General features: G+C 33.0%; 1 protein-coding gene across 2 annotated transcripts in view; it reads right to left on the reverse strand.

Annotated features, from left to right (window-relative positions):
* Ap3b1 (adaptor related protein complex 3 subunit beta 1) overlaps positions 1–15,347 on the reverse strand; it is a 246,636-nt gene that overhangs the window by 130,583 nt on the left and 100,706 nt on the right. For both annotated transcript variants that reach the window (XM_047555616.1, XM_047555618.1), the window contains exons 8-11: positions 5,670–5,831; positions 833–930; positions 428–482; positions 275–346 (exon numbers count right to left, since the gene is read on the reverse strand). In XM_047555616.1, coding sequence (XP_047411572.1) covers positions 275–346; positions 428–482; positions 833–930; positions 5,670–5,831 — 387 coding nt within the window. The remainder of the gene's footprint in view (positions 1–274; positions 347–427; positions 483–832; positions 931–5,669; positions 5,832–15,347) is intronic.

Here is a 15,347-nt window from a genome sequence, read left to right on the forward strand (position 1 = left end):
TTAAAATATGCAGTACAAAAATTATCTACTTACTCCTTCAGTTCCTGTGAGTTATTCAAGGTGTAGACGGTAGCATTGTCTTAACTTTATATTTTTTGAATGTAGCATAGTAACTAGCATGTAATAATAGAGACTGGAATGTATAAAGAAAAATCCTTGAATGTATCTAGACTTTTATGAAACCAGGACTCTATTTTGCATATGCTAGAAGCTATAGAAATACCACTTCAAAGTATACAGTTAAGAGCATCTGAAAAATTAAAAGCATACACACCTTCAGTGTCTTGATCATAGTTGGATCGGTTGACCTAACATAGAAACTCTTCAGGTAAGGTTCAAACATGCCCTAAATTGAAAAAATAAGTATATAAATACATTTATGATGCATTCATTTGCCTCTTAAATTATATATTCACAATGCACATACCTTTCTTTGAATTGACATAGTTGCTATATTTTGTAGGACAATATACTGCACCTCCCTAGAAGTTAAAAGAGAATTTTACTGGGTATACTTTCTAATGCAACATTTTAAGTAAACAGTATGATAATGAAAAAGATTGAGCAGTAACTTCGTAATAAATGAAACTCTTTTTTTTTTTTTTTTTTTTTGTGGTGCTGGGGATCGAACCCAGGGCCTTGTGCTTGCAAGGCAAGCACTCTACTGACTGAGCTATCTCTCCAGCCCATAAATGAAACTCTTAATATTCAAAGTTTTTACTAAATCATATATTTAAGCTTTGTTTAATATGCATTTTTCCTAAGAAGTACTAAAAAATTAAATGTGATTCATCATAAGGAAGACTAAAACCAATGTAAAATCATGACCTACCTATTGCTACGAAGTAAGCGCACTAGTGATTTAGAAATAATGCCAGCTTCTGATTTTGGCGATATGTGCCAGTACAACTGAGCAACTGCCATAACCACCTACAAAATAAAACATGAAAATAACAGGAATTGTGAACATTTTGAGCATTCTACAATTCCAAACACATTCTTACACATTATTTCCTTGAAACTCCTACAAAATCACAGTGACGTAAAATGAAATGTGGAATTCTATAATGAGTTAGGGAAGTTTCCCCCAAAAAATTCATGTCTACCCTCAGAAAGTAATCCTATTTGGATGTTCAGTCTCAGCAGATGTCATTAAAGACTGAGACTGGCTGGATAGGAATGGGCCCTGAATCCAATGCAAGTGTTCTTATTAGACACAGAAAATGGGAAGAAGAGGCAGAGATTAGAGTGAAGTTTCTCTACAGGTCTGGGAATGCCAAAGTTCCAGAAACCACCTACAGAATAGGAAAGAGGCACCTTCTTCCTCAGAGCCTCTAAGAGAAACCAATCCTATTTCTACCTTGACTTTGGACTTCTGGCTTCCTGAAATGTAAGAGATTAAATTTCTGTTGTTTTAATCCACTTAGTTTGTGGCAATTTGTATAGCAGCACTAGGAAACTAATTTATCTTCAGAAAAGAAAACAGATGTTAAATGAACTGCCCAAGTTGTGACAGCCAGTACAGGACAAAGCTCAAAGTGACACTCCATATTCCATGTTCCTCCTAGTACTGCTGCTACTGCTGCAGAGACTGGGAATCTTTACAGAATTGTAAGTGTGCCTTAATGAATCCAAATGCTTCAGGATAACAGTAAAAAATAGCTGAAATAAAAAAAAAATCAAAACATGTAAATTATAACTAAGGAATTAATACTAATTCACTTTTGCTAGGTTCATGAAGACCTAATAAATATATGACAGGATTTTTATGTACTCCTAAGTAGTACACAGCACACGAAGACACTTGAGGTAAAAAAAGACTTTCTTTGGAAACTAGAAAACATTTTAAAACTATTTTTTAAAAATGCAGTTTACAAAAGACAGCAAAATGAATTGACATAACTTTCCTATGTTCACATATAAATACATCACCAGTGAAACTCCATACCATTTACAACCTTTAGAATGGAATCCTAATTAGAATATGTTATACTCTATGTATGTATAATATGTCAAAATACACTCTACATCATGTATATCTAAAAAGAATTAAAAAAATTAAAACAAATGCAGTTTACAGGGCCCTAAATTTACAGTTGTTTTGCATTTAAAAAAAATTTTTTTTACAAGACTGACATATAGCTTTCAGACATTAGTTGGAAATTTTAGGAGTATAAAAATATTTCTTCACTTGTAATTTATAAATATAATTTAAAATGAAATTAAAATATTACATGAAAAGGTCAATTAATGATTGATCTAATCTACAAGGTGATAGTCATTTTCTAAAATACTAAAGCATATTGGCTAGTATTAGTATATTACAGAAAAAAAGCTGAAGCCTAATTTTAATATATTTTACAGATAAATATTAAAGTATTTTCCATTACAACAAGTCTAATCCTACTGGCAAGAAATTAAAGTGTATATATATCTCTATATATGTAGAGATTTCCTTTGGTATGTTATCTGTTTTAATATATTAGGTAGACCATGCCCAAATCCCGCAGGACCAAATCCCTTTCCTCGGTATTTACAAACCTAACAGTTTAAAGTTTCAATACTCGGGATTTGAAATGAACAGGCTAACTTGTAAAAATTTCTAGAAGGAAGCCCCAAATTCTAGAAAGACTAAAAATAACAACACAGGCCTTCCAGAGTCACATTTTCCACAGTCACATTATACATACTCTTAGGGAAGTGCATGCTATAAACACTATCCTATGCTTTTTTTTTTCTTCCTTAATACTGAGAATTGAACCCAGGGGACTTTACCACTGAGCTACGTCCTCTGTCCTTGTAAATTTTTATTTATTTTATTCTTGCTAAGTTGCCAAGACTGGGTTCGAACTTGCAATCCTCCTGCCTTAGCCTGCTAAATCGCTGGGATTACAGGAAAGCGCCAGCATACCCGGCTCATACTCCTATTTTTAACCATTCAGGCTGCTATCATTTTACTTAGACTCTTAGAACAGTCTCCTAATATTCTGCTTCCTGTATCTATCTACAATTTATATAGCACTGACTAAGGTTCCTAGAACAAATTCTCAGTCTCTGTAAACTAGAGAATATGCTTTTTTAAAAAAAATCTACTCACAATTCTTTAAAAAGTTAGCCTTGACTTATATTTAGCAGCATCAAAAAACAAGGTACCAAAATATACTGGGAAGAGAGTAAACTGATTCTCTATTTGATACATCATCAAATAAGCAGATAACTCAAAAACTATGGGGACAAATAGTGCAAACTACCTCTATGTGTTTTACCATTTAAGAACATCAGTAAGTATATTTCAATTATAAAATCAATTTCTAAGACAAAGAGAGACTAATATGAATTGATAATAACAATGAGAATTACATGATAGATTACAGTTACCTAGCTAAGCTAGAGCACAATAAAATATGAGCACATTTGATAACATCAGTGAAAAAACATTTTGGTTATAATAGGACATGGTTAATAAATAATGACTTATTTATTACTATGCATAAGATTAAAAACCACTGCTAATTACTAAGATACACAAAGTTTTAAGTTTTCAATTCTTGAGGATCAAAAAACTTGAAGTAATTCATGTGAAATTCCCCGTATCTGAAGATTTTACTAACGGAAAAGAACAATTCATTAATATTTTCTTGATTTAAAAAAAAAAATTTAAGAAAATTTTTAACAAGCTGGATGCCTGTAATCCCAGATATTTGGGAGGCTGAGGCAGGAGAATCCCAAGTTCAAGGCCAGTCTGAGCAATTTAGTCAGATTGACAAAAAGGTCATGTGATTGAGATCCCTGGGTTCAATCCCCAGTACCTGAATAAGGTTGGGAATGGGGATGGGAAAAGGAGGGAGGGAGGCAAGGGACAGGGGGAGGGAGAAAGGGAGGGGTGGGGAGGGAGAGAGAAGGAGAGACAGAGAAACAGAAAAAAACAAATAAAACAGAAAACATTTAACTTGAATCTGTCAAGTCTTTAGAAATAACTAATAGGAAAGACGGGTATGAAAGAGAAAATGAAATGAAACTATTAAAGAGGCAATCAAGAAAAACCCAAAAGGACACTGTGCAAGACTTGAGAGGCTTTAAAAGATAAAACAACCAGATGCAAGGCATTATGTAATGGTTTAGATAAGGATAAATGATTTGGAAAAGGATCATTTAAAATCAACTGGTATGAATTGTGATGAAATTTCACTGAAATAGAAAGGTGGTAAAGACTAACTAGAAAAAAAAAGAAAATTAAAAAATATTGTGTACTGCCAGATAGAGTGGAGCATGCCTGTAACCACAATGAGTCATGATGCTGAGTCAGGAAGATGACAAATTCCAGGCCAACCTAGGCAACTTAGCAAGATACTGCATCAAAATTTTTTAAAAAATAGAAAGAACTTGGGGATGTACTGCAATGATTCAACTTGCTTTAAAAAAAAAAAAAAAAAAACTGTATACAATGTGATTTTTAGCTTGGTTAAAGAAAAAATTATACACATACCCACACATGTAAATACATGTATATTTATGAAGACAAAAAGACTCTAATTTTATCACTACAGTGGCACAGCCACATCAATGTTTACAGCAGCTCAATTTAATAGCTAGATTATGGAAACAACCTAGATGCCCTTCAACAGATGAATAGATAAACTGTGGTATATATACATAATGGAATATTATTCAGCCATAAAGAAGAATAAAATTATGGCATTTGCAGGTAAATGGATGAACTTTGGAGAATATCATGCTAACTAAAATAAGTCAATCCCAAAAAACCAAAGGCTGAATGTTTTCTCTGATAAAAGGATGCTGATATTTAATGGGGGTGTGGGAGAGGGGGCAAGGTAAGAATGGAGGAACTTTGGATTGTACAGAGGAAAATGAGGGGAGGGGAAGGGACAGAAGGAAGGAAAGATGGTGGAATGAGACAAACATCATTACCCTATATACATGTATGATTACATGAATGGTGTGACTCTACATTGTATATGACCAGAGAAATGAAAAGTTGTACTCCATTTGTGTACAAGGAATCCAAAATGCATTCTGCTGTTATGTACAACTAAATAGAAGAAACAAAAATATATACACATACCCACAAATGTAAATACATGCATATTTATGAAGACAAAGAGATTTTAATTTTATTACTACCAATTTAAGTTTACTATGTGTGAGGCAAAATTTTTGTTATACTTTAGTCTCTTAAATTTTCTTCCACGTAGATACAAACATTAGGGACACTGGATCTACTACTCTCAAGCATAAGAGAGTGAGAATATACACACCTCTTATATAAGGGAAGATATAATCTAATCAATTGAGAAACAGCTTGAGCTCATCATCTTAGGCAAAGTTAATTAATAAAACCACAAAAAAGTAAATGAAGTTCATTAGGTCAACAACTATTAAACTAGATATTCTCATCCAAACCTAATTGTGCATAACTGGAAACATGGAAGGCTGAAATATGTTTATGCATTAGTTCTTAGAAATTAGTTCTCTAAACTGTACCTTATTTTCCATGCTATATTTCTAACTACTCATTACATGTGCTTGGTTTACAAATAAATAAATAAGTGTTCTATTAGCATGCTCAAATGTGCTTACTAAATTTACATACTTTTAATCACTATTTTTAAAAAATCTGTAAATTATTTCTTATAAGGTTTTTAACCTACCGCTGCATTCCTGCTCTGAAGTAAAGGCTTTGTATTTCTAATTAAGAGTCTATGGTCTGGATCCATAGTATATGGCTTCTTCCTGTCTCTGTCTTCAGTCTTTTCCTTCTGTTCATCATCGGATTCATAAAAATTCTTTTCATTGTCTTCTAGACCATCATCCTACAAGGAAAAATATCCAATCCAAAGATTAGTTCAGACCTTTAAGAGCCCAAATATTACACTCAAAGAAAACTTTAAAAAATTTTTTCAAAATAAAATTCTACTGTAGAATACTACTATGGGGGTAATTTAAAGTATATGCTATGGTTGGATGTGAGGTGTCCCCCAAAAGCTCAATGCAAGAAGGTTCAAAGGAGAAATGCTTGGGTTGTGGGAGTATTAAACCTAATCGATGAATTCATCCCTGATGGGATTAACTGAATGGTACCTGGAGGCAGGTGGGGTGTGGCTAGAGAAAGTGGTTAATTGGGGGAGTAGTTATGGGGTATATATTTGTATCTGGAGAGTGAAGTCTCTCTCTGCTTTCTGATTATGATGTGAGCTGCTTCCCTCAGCCACACTCTTCCACTATGATGTCCTGCCAGTCTTTTATGGACTAAGCCTTCTATGGAATAAGACCTCTAAAACCCTGAGCCCTCAAATAAACTTTTCCTCCTCTACAGTTGTTCTGGTCATGTCTTTTTAGTCACAGCAGCAAAGAAAGCTGACTAAAACAGTATTATACAACCTATAAGGAATAAAAACCTTGGTTCTTCCCATGTTATATCACAAGGAACTGCCATTTAGTGTTAAAATGCTCCTGTTGTATACAGAGCAAATCTTTGACTATTAGATTCCCATAGAAATTCCCATATAGCTCAAAAGGAACAATGGACCATTAGATTCTAATAAGACCTATAATATGATAATAACTGAAACCAAAAACCATTTCCATAAATTGTCAGTCACTCTGTAACTAGATCAAAGAGTCAGAAGAAAGAGGAGCATTTTTTTGATTAGTAACATATAAAAATAATAATAAAGCTCAACAGATAAGAAGTAGTGATTAAGTAGGTTCCCGAGTCATTAAGAAAAAGTCTTAAGAGATTTATGAATACCCATTGGAGTTGGTTCCAGGCTTTTGTTTTAAGTCCAACTTCATCCCCAAAATAAACAAAAGCACACAGAACTTATAAATCTGGACATACAACTGGCATTGGGAATTGCTTTCCTCTAAAAAGCATGTGGTAAATACATAAGAGGAGGCTGAGTGACCTAAAACCTGAGTAGAGTTTTTAGCAGACACAAAACAGAAAACAAAAACTGCAGCTTAGGAGTCACCAAAAGTACAATCCTACTAATTCTCCTAGTCTTTGGTTTAAAAGTTGGAAAGTCTACATCCTAAGGAGCAGAGATGATCAGACTGAAGATCAGCTTTGAATCATCACCTCAGTCCATAATCAAGGATTATGATTACCTTACCTAACAACATGCCATTAGCAGACCAAAATCCATCATCTAAAACTTCAAAGTAGTTCAATCATTTATCAAGAAGGAAACAGTGCAATCAAGCATCAGGACATCGTTTCCATTTGGGAGGGAAAGCAAGACATTAAGTGGAAGGTGGCAAGAGATGTCTTCTGAAGTACAATGGTAATTTCTGCTTCATAATCTGGGTACTCATTACATGGGTGTACTCAGCATGTGAAAATTCATGGAGCTATTTGCTTCTGACACATGTACTTTTCTGTATATATTTCTACCTCAGTAAAAATGTTTTTAAAATATGTAAGAAAAAGGTTAATAAAATGAGCATAAACAAAGAGAATAAAAACATATAAGGAATATAGAAGGGGATAATAAGGTGCATTTTTAAAATGAACTGTTAGAAACAATTTTGTGACCATCTAAAATTCATATATTGAAATCCTAATCCCCAGTGTGGATAGGACTCTGGGGAAGTAATTAGGTCATGAGTGGAACTAGTAACCCTTCAAAATAGACCCCAGAGAGCTCTCACCCTCTTTCCACCATGTGAGAACACAGCCAGAAGATGGCCACCTATGCATCAAGAAGCAGACCCTTATCAGACACCACGCCTGTCAGCACCTGGATATTAGATCCCCCAATCTCCAGAACTAAAATACTGCTTGTTGTTTAATTCACCCAGTTTAGGATATTTTTGTTATACTAGCCTGAACTAAGATAGACTATGATTAATGTGTTCAAGAAATTAAGTGAAGACTAAACTTTTGGCAGGGAATTCAATCCAGTACAATTCTTACTTAAAAGTCTGTATTAATTTTTATATCACTTTTATATGAAGGGCTATAATTTCAGCAATTCATAGAGTTAATCAAATTTGGCAATCTTTTTAAAATTTGAACTTGACTGATTTTACCTTTGGAATACTTCTGACTTAATTGGAAGATTTCTGCTCTCTTAGAGATAATATACCAGATATTTAAATACGTTAAGTGAAAAGTTTATACCTTGGAGAATTTTGAATAGTTATAAAGTAATCACTCTCAATTAATATAGTATGTATATGATGGAATGAATTTTATTTTCCCCTTATTTGGAAACAGAAAAGCTGGTGCTGGTTAAGCAAGTAAATGATATATTATGAAAACTGATTAGTCTGCTTAAAAGTAAAAACAAATGAGTTTTAAAGACTTTGAAGCCTACTTTATAGGCAGAAGTTACCATTGGCTCCACTTGGTATATTAACCGTATTTCATGAACATAAAAGAGAGATGAACCAACTTTGATAAGCCCAATTTATATTTGAAAGCAATATTTCAGAAATATTCTAGTTTTAGTAGAATTTCTTAATCTTCATAACTTATTCTGTACTTTATATTTCTTGTATAGAGATTGATATTAACCAGTCTCAATTATACAACTACGAATTTGGAACTAAGCATAAAGTTTCTTCCTACATAGCTATTAGAAAACCTTTATACATTGTTCTATGAAGTAATCCCTTTTCCGAAGTATTTTATATATATTATTTTAAACACCTTGATATTTTAGATTCCTGGCACACAGATAATAAAGGGCATAACTTAAAAAAGAAGTAAAGATTAAATTATATTTTCCATTGTCAAAGGATAGGAAAAGAGAAACATATTTTAGAAATGTTAGCACCAGAAAGGTTAAAAAAGGGTCAATTATTACATGTGTTATTTCTATTAAGCCTAATAAAATGAGACATTATCATATGTGAAGTTTCTAGCTGGTGTTAATTAAAATATTTTAATTATTAATTAGTAAGTATCATTTCAATTAATCATGATATTAATCATAAGATTTAATATTATGGCTTTTTGTAATGTGGCAATTTTTCTAAACTATACAATCACTCAGTAATGTCAACTTTCCTCCCATGTAATACTGACATTTCTATTACAAGACAGAACCATTTGATTGAAATCTGATTAATGTAGAAAACATTACCAATAAATCCATAAAATCTTATCTTTTACACTTTGAAAAGCTGATTCTAGAGCTAAGGCAATTAAAATTAGCCTAGTTTATCACGTATTTTAACATACAAAAACACTTCCAAAGGCAAACCTCAAACTTTTGAGCAAAAAAGTAAGTAACAATAATATAGATTATAACCTCAGGAATAAAATAGTTTTCTATAGTTTCATACTGATATAAACAAGTGACTAACAATGAATGGGTGAGAAAGGATAAAACTTTCCTACAAAAGAACTTCAAATAATAACTCTGATGATATATAAATGATTACTGAAGGTCTGAAATACAGTTCTATGGCAGCATCATATCCATACTCCAAGGCAATGTGTATCTCCAACATCCTATTCAGAAGTAAAAGTGTCTCCCAGTGGGAACATATAAAATGAATTTTGATAAGGAGTTCCAGTTATAATGAGAAAACAAATCCCTAAAATGTTTGCAATAAAATTGCTTCATAAAATCAGTATAAAATGTTCCATTTATAAATTAGCAATTTTTCTGTTTTAAAATAATTATATTATGAAATGAAAGTATAGTAGTACAACAGACTAATTTTTCCATATATCTTTAAAAGTATCCATCAAGTTGGATCAGAAAAGACCTGCTTTGAATTCTTTCATGTGGAAAATAAGAACCAACTTATACTGGAGAAAACTCTGTGGTTTCCATAAAGACAGTTTTAGAAATTCAATCTTAAATAGATATAGACAAAATTATATATTCAGAATTTTATATGAAATCTGGGAGTGATGGGGGGTAAAGGTGAAACAGAATCAGTCATGAGTTGATACACTATGTACACAGGGAATCATTAGATCATTAGCCCTACTGTTGTATATGTTTAAATTTTTCCATAATTGAAAACACAGAGATTAACTTCAAAGACTTATCATTAAGCTTCAGCAATCAAGACACTGTGGTATTAAAGGAATATACAAAAATATCAGTGAAAAAGAACAGAAAGCCCAGAAATAAATTCATATAAATATAGTCATCTACACTCACAAAAAGAGTCAAGATAACACAACGAAAAAAAAAAGAAGTCTTTTAAACAAATGGCGCTGGGAAAACTGGACACCCACATGTTGAAAAATGAAATCTGGACACACACCTAATACTCTCCACAAAAATTAACTCAAAATGGACCACAGATATAAATGTAAAACATAACACTAGTACTCTACAGAATACTACAGGAGAAAATTTAGATGAACTTGGATATGGCAACTTGTATATACAACACCAAAGGCATGACCTGTGAAAGAAATATTTGATAAGATGGACTTCATTAAAATCTTTTGCTCTGAAAAAGACAAGGTGAAGAGAATTAGGAGCAAATCCACAAAAGAGAGAAAATATTTACAAAAGACCCACCTGATAAAGAGCAATTGCCCAAAATATCCCAAGAGCCCTTAAACCTTGAGAATAGTAAATAGGTAATACAATTTTTTAAATGGGCTAAGAACCTAAACAAACACCTCACCAAAATAAATAAATAAATAAAACAAACCAAAAAATACATCCAGATGGCAAATAAGCATACAAGAAGATGTTCTAAGTTTTATGTCATCAGGGAACTGGAAATTAAAATGATGACAGACTACTACACACCTGTTAGGAGGGGTTAGGCAGGAGGGAGCCACGAATAGACAAGAGCACAGAAGACTATTCAGATAGCAAAGTATTGTCTATGAAAAACACAAAGGAGTATTAATGTCATCGTACACCACCAAAATCCATAGGATATAAAATATCAAGTATGAACTCTAGTGTAAACTATGGGTTTTGTGTGATAAAAAATGTTTTGATGTAGGTTCACTGATTATGGTAAACATGTTGAGAAGGTGGAGGTTTAGCATTTGTGGAAAACTGCTATGCTATGTGTACCTATAACTGTTCTTAATTTTTTAAAGCCTATTTTAAAATATAGTGAATTTAATATATACCCATGTCATATGGGTCTCCCTCCACTCAGGTGTACCACTCAAATGCTAAGAGAGAAAAAAAGACAGAATAAATATAGCTTTCACTTTTCTCTAAAATATTCATCTTCACAAGACAGAAATGTTGTTACATTAAATACAAATTTTATGAAGGCAAAAAAAATCAATTTTACTCTACAGAATTTATTTTGGAAAAGGCACTGTTTACATAACCTTAAAGTACGATTATATGCATTTAAGAAATATAGAAAAATGTGAAATTATACTTAAGTAGTAATACTGTCTATAGATTTTGTGTCTGAAGCTCAAACACAAATGTTCACAGACACTGCAGTAAGTCAGTAATTGAACCCACAATTTTCCCAATTTTGCACTCTTAGATAATCTTTGCTTTTTAGAGCAGTCTTAAGACACAAGGAGATGGTCATTTTATCTGAATGGATTTGCTAAGAAATAATCATAAACTATGTTCTCTTTGTCAGTTCATAATTAGGAACAAATAGAGAAAATTTAAAACTGTACACAGTAACATTTGCTTATATCTGAAAGCTGATACAGGGATAAAATATTTTTGAAAAATACATACTTCTGCAACATGTGACCAGTACCACTGGACTTAGTAAAAATAAAACACAAGTGGGGCTGAGGTAATCTTTAATAAACATTTACACAAAAACCTCTGAATCCTCTATACAACACCATGAAATTATCAAAGCAGGTATTTATTACCTTTTTTACCAATGAAAGAATTTATGGGCAGACAATTTACAGGAACTATTAATAGTCACAGAGATTTAAAGTGATGGGACCAGGACTTGAACTCAGGATTTATTACTCTTTGTCCTGTCATTTCTCCCCTTTATTACCCTGGCACTTATAACAATTAGAAGACATTGAATGTACCCACTTGAGTTCCATGACAGCCTCAAGGGATCCAGTACTATCCTTAAGATAGGCCAAAACAATTTCTATAGTTGGCTGGGGATTCAAAGTATGTCTTAATATTTTATTTTGATTTTTTTTTGATACTAGAAATTTAACGTAGGGCCACTTTACCACTGAGTCGCATCCCCAGGTCCCCTCCTCAAACTTGGAATCCTCCTGCCTCACCCACTTAAGTCACTAGGCTTACAGGTATGCACTACCACACTCAGTTTGCCTTAATGTTTAAAATTGATTTAGGAGAACCCATCATGACGCTCCCAGGTATTATGGTTTGGATGTGAAATGTCCCCTAAAAGCTTGTTTGTTGAAAACATGGTCTATTTGATGGGATTAACTCACTTCATGCATTAATCCATTGACAGTTGGATGAACTAGGTTGGTAGGACCTAGTCGGAGGAGTAAGTCATTGGAGGCATGCCCTGGAAGGATTTATCTTCTTCCCATTCATTTCCTCTTTCCTTCCTCCTCCTTCCCTCTGCTTGCTCTTGCGCATTTGGCCCCGCCTCTCTCCTTTCCAGATGCCATGCACTAAGCAGCTTTCTTGTACCCTGCTACCATGATGTTCTGCCTCACCTCAGGTCCAGAGCAAACAGAGCTGACCATAGACTGAGACCTCTGAAACCAAGAGTCAAAATAAAATTTTTCTTTCTAAGTTTTTCTTATCAGGTATTTTGGCCACAAATGAAAAGCTGACTGACATACCATGTAATCTGAGATACTGATTAGTCATTTCAGACTGCGATATCAAAATACCATAGAATGATAACAATTTAGTTCTCGGTGAAGACCAGCTCCTGGATGGATGACAATCACTTCACATAGTGAAAAGAGCAAAGCAAGTTCTCTGATGTTTATTCTTCTAAGGACACTACTTCCATCATGAGGTCCCTAACCTTAAACCCAATTAGTTTCCAAAGGCCCTGCCTCCAAATACCATTACATTGAGTTAGGACCTTAACGTGAATTTGAAAGTAATGCAAATATTCAGTCCATCACAAATACCAGAGCAGTAAATCGCAGGTACGTTTCTTTTTTATTGGGTTAGATATCCTGGACAAGACTAGGTAATTAACAACATCATGAATGCTCAGAAAAGTTAGACATTTGGTATGGAAAGCACACATTATCAAAAATGAATTCACACAAAAATTTTTTCATATTTAATGAAACTTTCAACTTTTTTCTGAAAAAAAGAAAAAAACAAGTGAAGTCTTCTTCCCCCAAATTCAGTTCTATGTAAAACAACACAAAGTGTGAATACTGCTTTGGGATTTTTTCTTTTGTGAGGAAACCTCTATGCTGTTCACCTTACATGTTTTATAATACAGCCCAGTAATCACCATACCACACAGGTGGAAGTGTGGATTTGAGGACCATTGAACACTGAATTTCTCCCAATACATCACAATTATGGAAACACCTGTGCACCGTAACTTTGTGTTGAGCTACTATGAAAATTCACAGTGTTCAATTGCCCACAACACTTCTCATTTCTTATAACTGTATGTTCAGCTCTAGAAACAAGCTTTCTGAATACAACAGCTTCCAAACTTTGTTACTGAGAAATCTGTAGAATCTGCATAAAACATATTACAAATTTCTCTGAAATAAAATATGCTAAGGGGTCCCAGACATGAGAAAGAAATAAATGCTTTACTTATTGAAAACTAATTAATCTAGATCTAGTGCTATAAGATTTTTTAAAAATATCACTTTTGGGGCTGGGGATACAGCTCATTTGTAGAGTGCTTGCCTTGCAAGCACAAGGCCCTGGGTTCAATCCTCAGAACCGCCAAAAAAAAAAAAAAAGTATCACTTTTTGTTAAGCTATATGCATTTTACAGTAGCTTTCATTCAATCACAAATCATGAAACAAAATTAAAGTAAAACTAATCATTCCAAGTAAGTTAACCACATACGGGAAAGTGAATCCTAATTAAAATACTTTATCTGGTTTTTTCCTATCCCCATTGGGACTTTATCTCAAGCTGCTGTCTGTGCCTACCTACAAAAAAAGCCAAACTGACATGAAGTTAAAAAAAAAAAATGTATACCTTCTAAAGACAAAGTAATGCGTGGCATTTAGTAGCTTTCCTTTAAAACTCAACGCTTCTAATCTAGTTTCACTGGCCATACTTTCTAGAACCATGTCTACTGTGGCACATTTTTCAAGTTGGATGGAAAAATGTTAGTTAGGTATAAGCTACAGCTGTTCTTGCTAACAAGCATTGTACCAGCCTTTAAAACAGTGAATTTATTCAAGCATGGACATTAGTTACAATAAACTTGTTTACATATTAAAAAAAAAAAACTTATCACGATTCCTCATGTATTCATTATTTCTATACTCTAATCCCTGAAACAGTGATTTTATTAGGGATAGGAAGGTAAATGTGCATTAAATTGAAATCACTAAATTTAATTCTCCTTTAGGACATAAAAACAAATGGATTAAAGCAGAGGTGTAATAATGTTTGTGAAAATTCTGGGAAAAGGGGATAAATCAGTAAAGTGTATGTGCGTGTTTTTAAGTCCTTTGGAAAACTCCAATACTTAAAAAAGAAAAAAATATATATGTATATACACATATACTTATACTGTAAATAAACTGAGGGTAGGGAACAAGAGTTCCAAGAAACACCAATTTAATTTTCTTTAAAAAGCAAAAATCAAAAAAACTTAGTGTCAAAAAATCTATATATAAAATATAAAATTTTGTAAAGAAACCATTTAATTTTCATTAATTCCAAAATATTCATATATATAAAAAGGACACACTTCAGTCACTAGTAAAAGCTATATAAGCAAGTTTTAAAAAGATATGGGGCAGGCCACACTCTTATGGCAGAAGCCAACAGTTCCACTCCTAGAGAAAGGAAAATTCATGTTCATTTTAAGATTTTTGGCACTGAAGTCAAGGGTTACAGCTCCACAGGTGTACAAAAGATTTACGATTAAAAAATAAGCAAGCTACTCTTTTCTAAGGGAAAGGGATAAGGAGAGATGGGAACATGGGTTTGAATGTGTTTGTGTAAAAAGAGGAACAAGAAAGTTCAAACTTTCACTTTTCTGACCTTCAGTTATCTAGCTAATGTCCCTTAGGATTAAAAAGCTCATATTTTCTAACCTCGAATCATTTCTAAAATAAATATTTCTTTGTTAAAATATCCATAAAGAGAAATCACTTAGAAATACAAACTAAACCAAACACAATGGCTAAAATGAATAATAACACCACCATATGACAGTGATGATGTTAGGTAACCAAAATCCCCATTCACTGTTATAGGAAGTGCAATCATGGTTGTTGTAGTCTGAA

This window comes from Sciurus carolinensis, chromosome 6, assembly GCF_902686445.1.
Source record: "Sciurus carolinensis chromosome 6, mSciCar1.2, whole genome shotgun sequence".
Classification (NCBI taxonomy): Eukaryota; Metazoa; Chordata; class Mammalia; order Rodentia; family Sciuridae; genus Sciurus; species Sciurus carolinensis.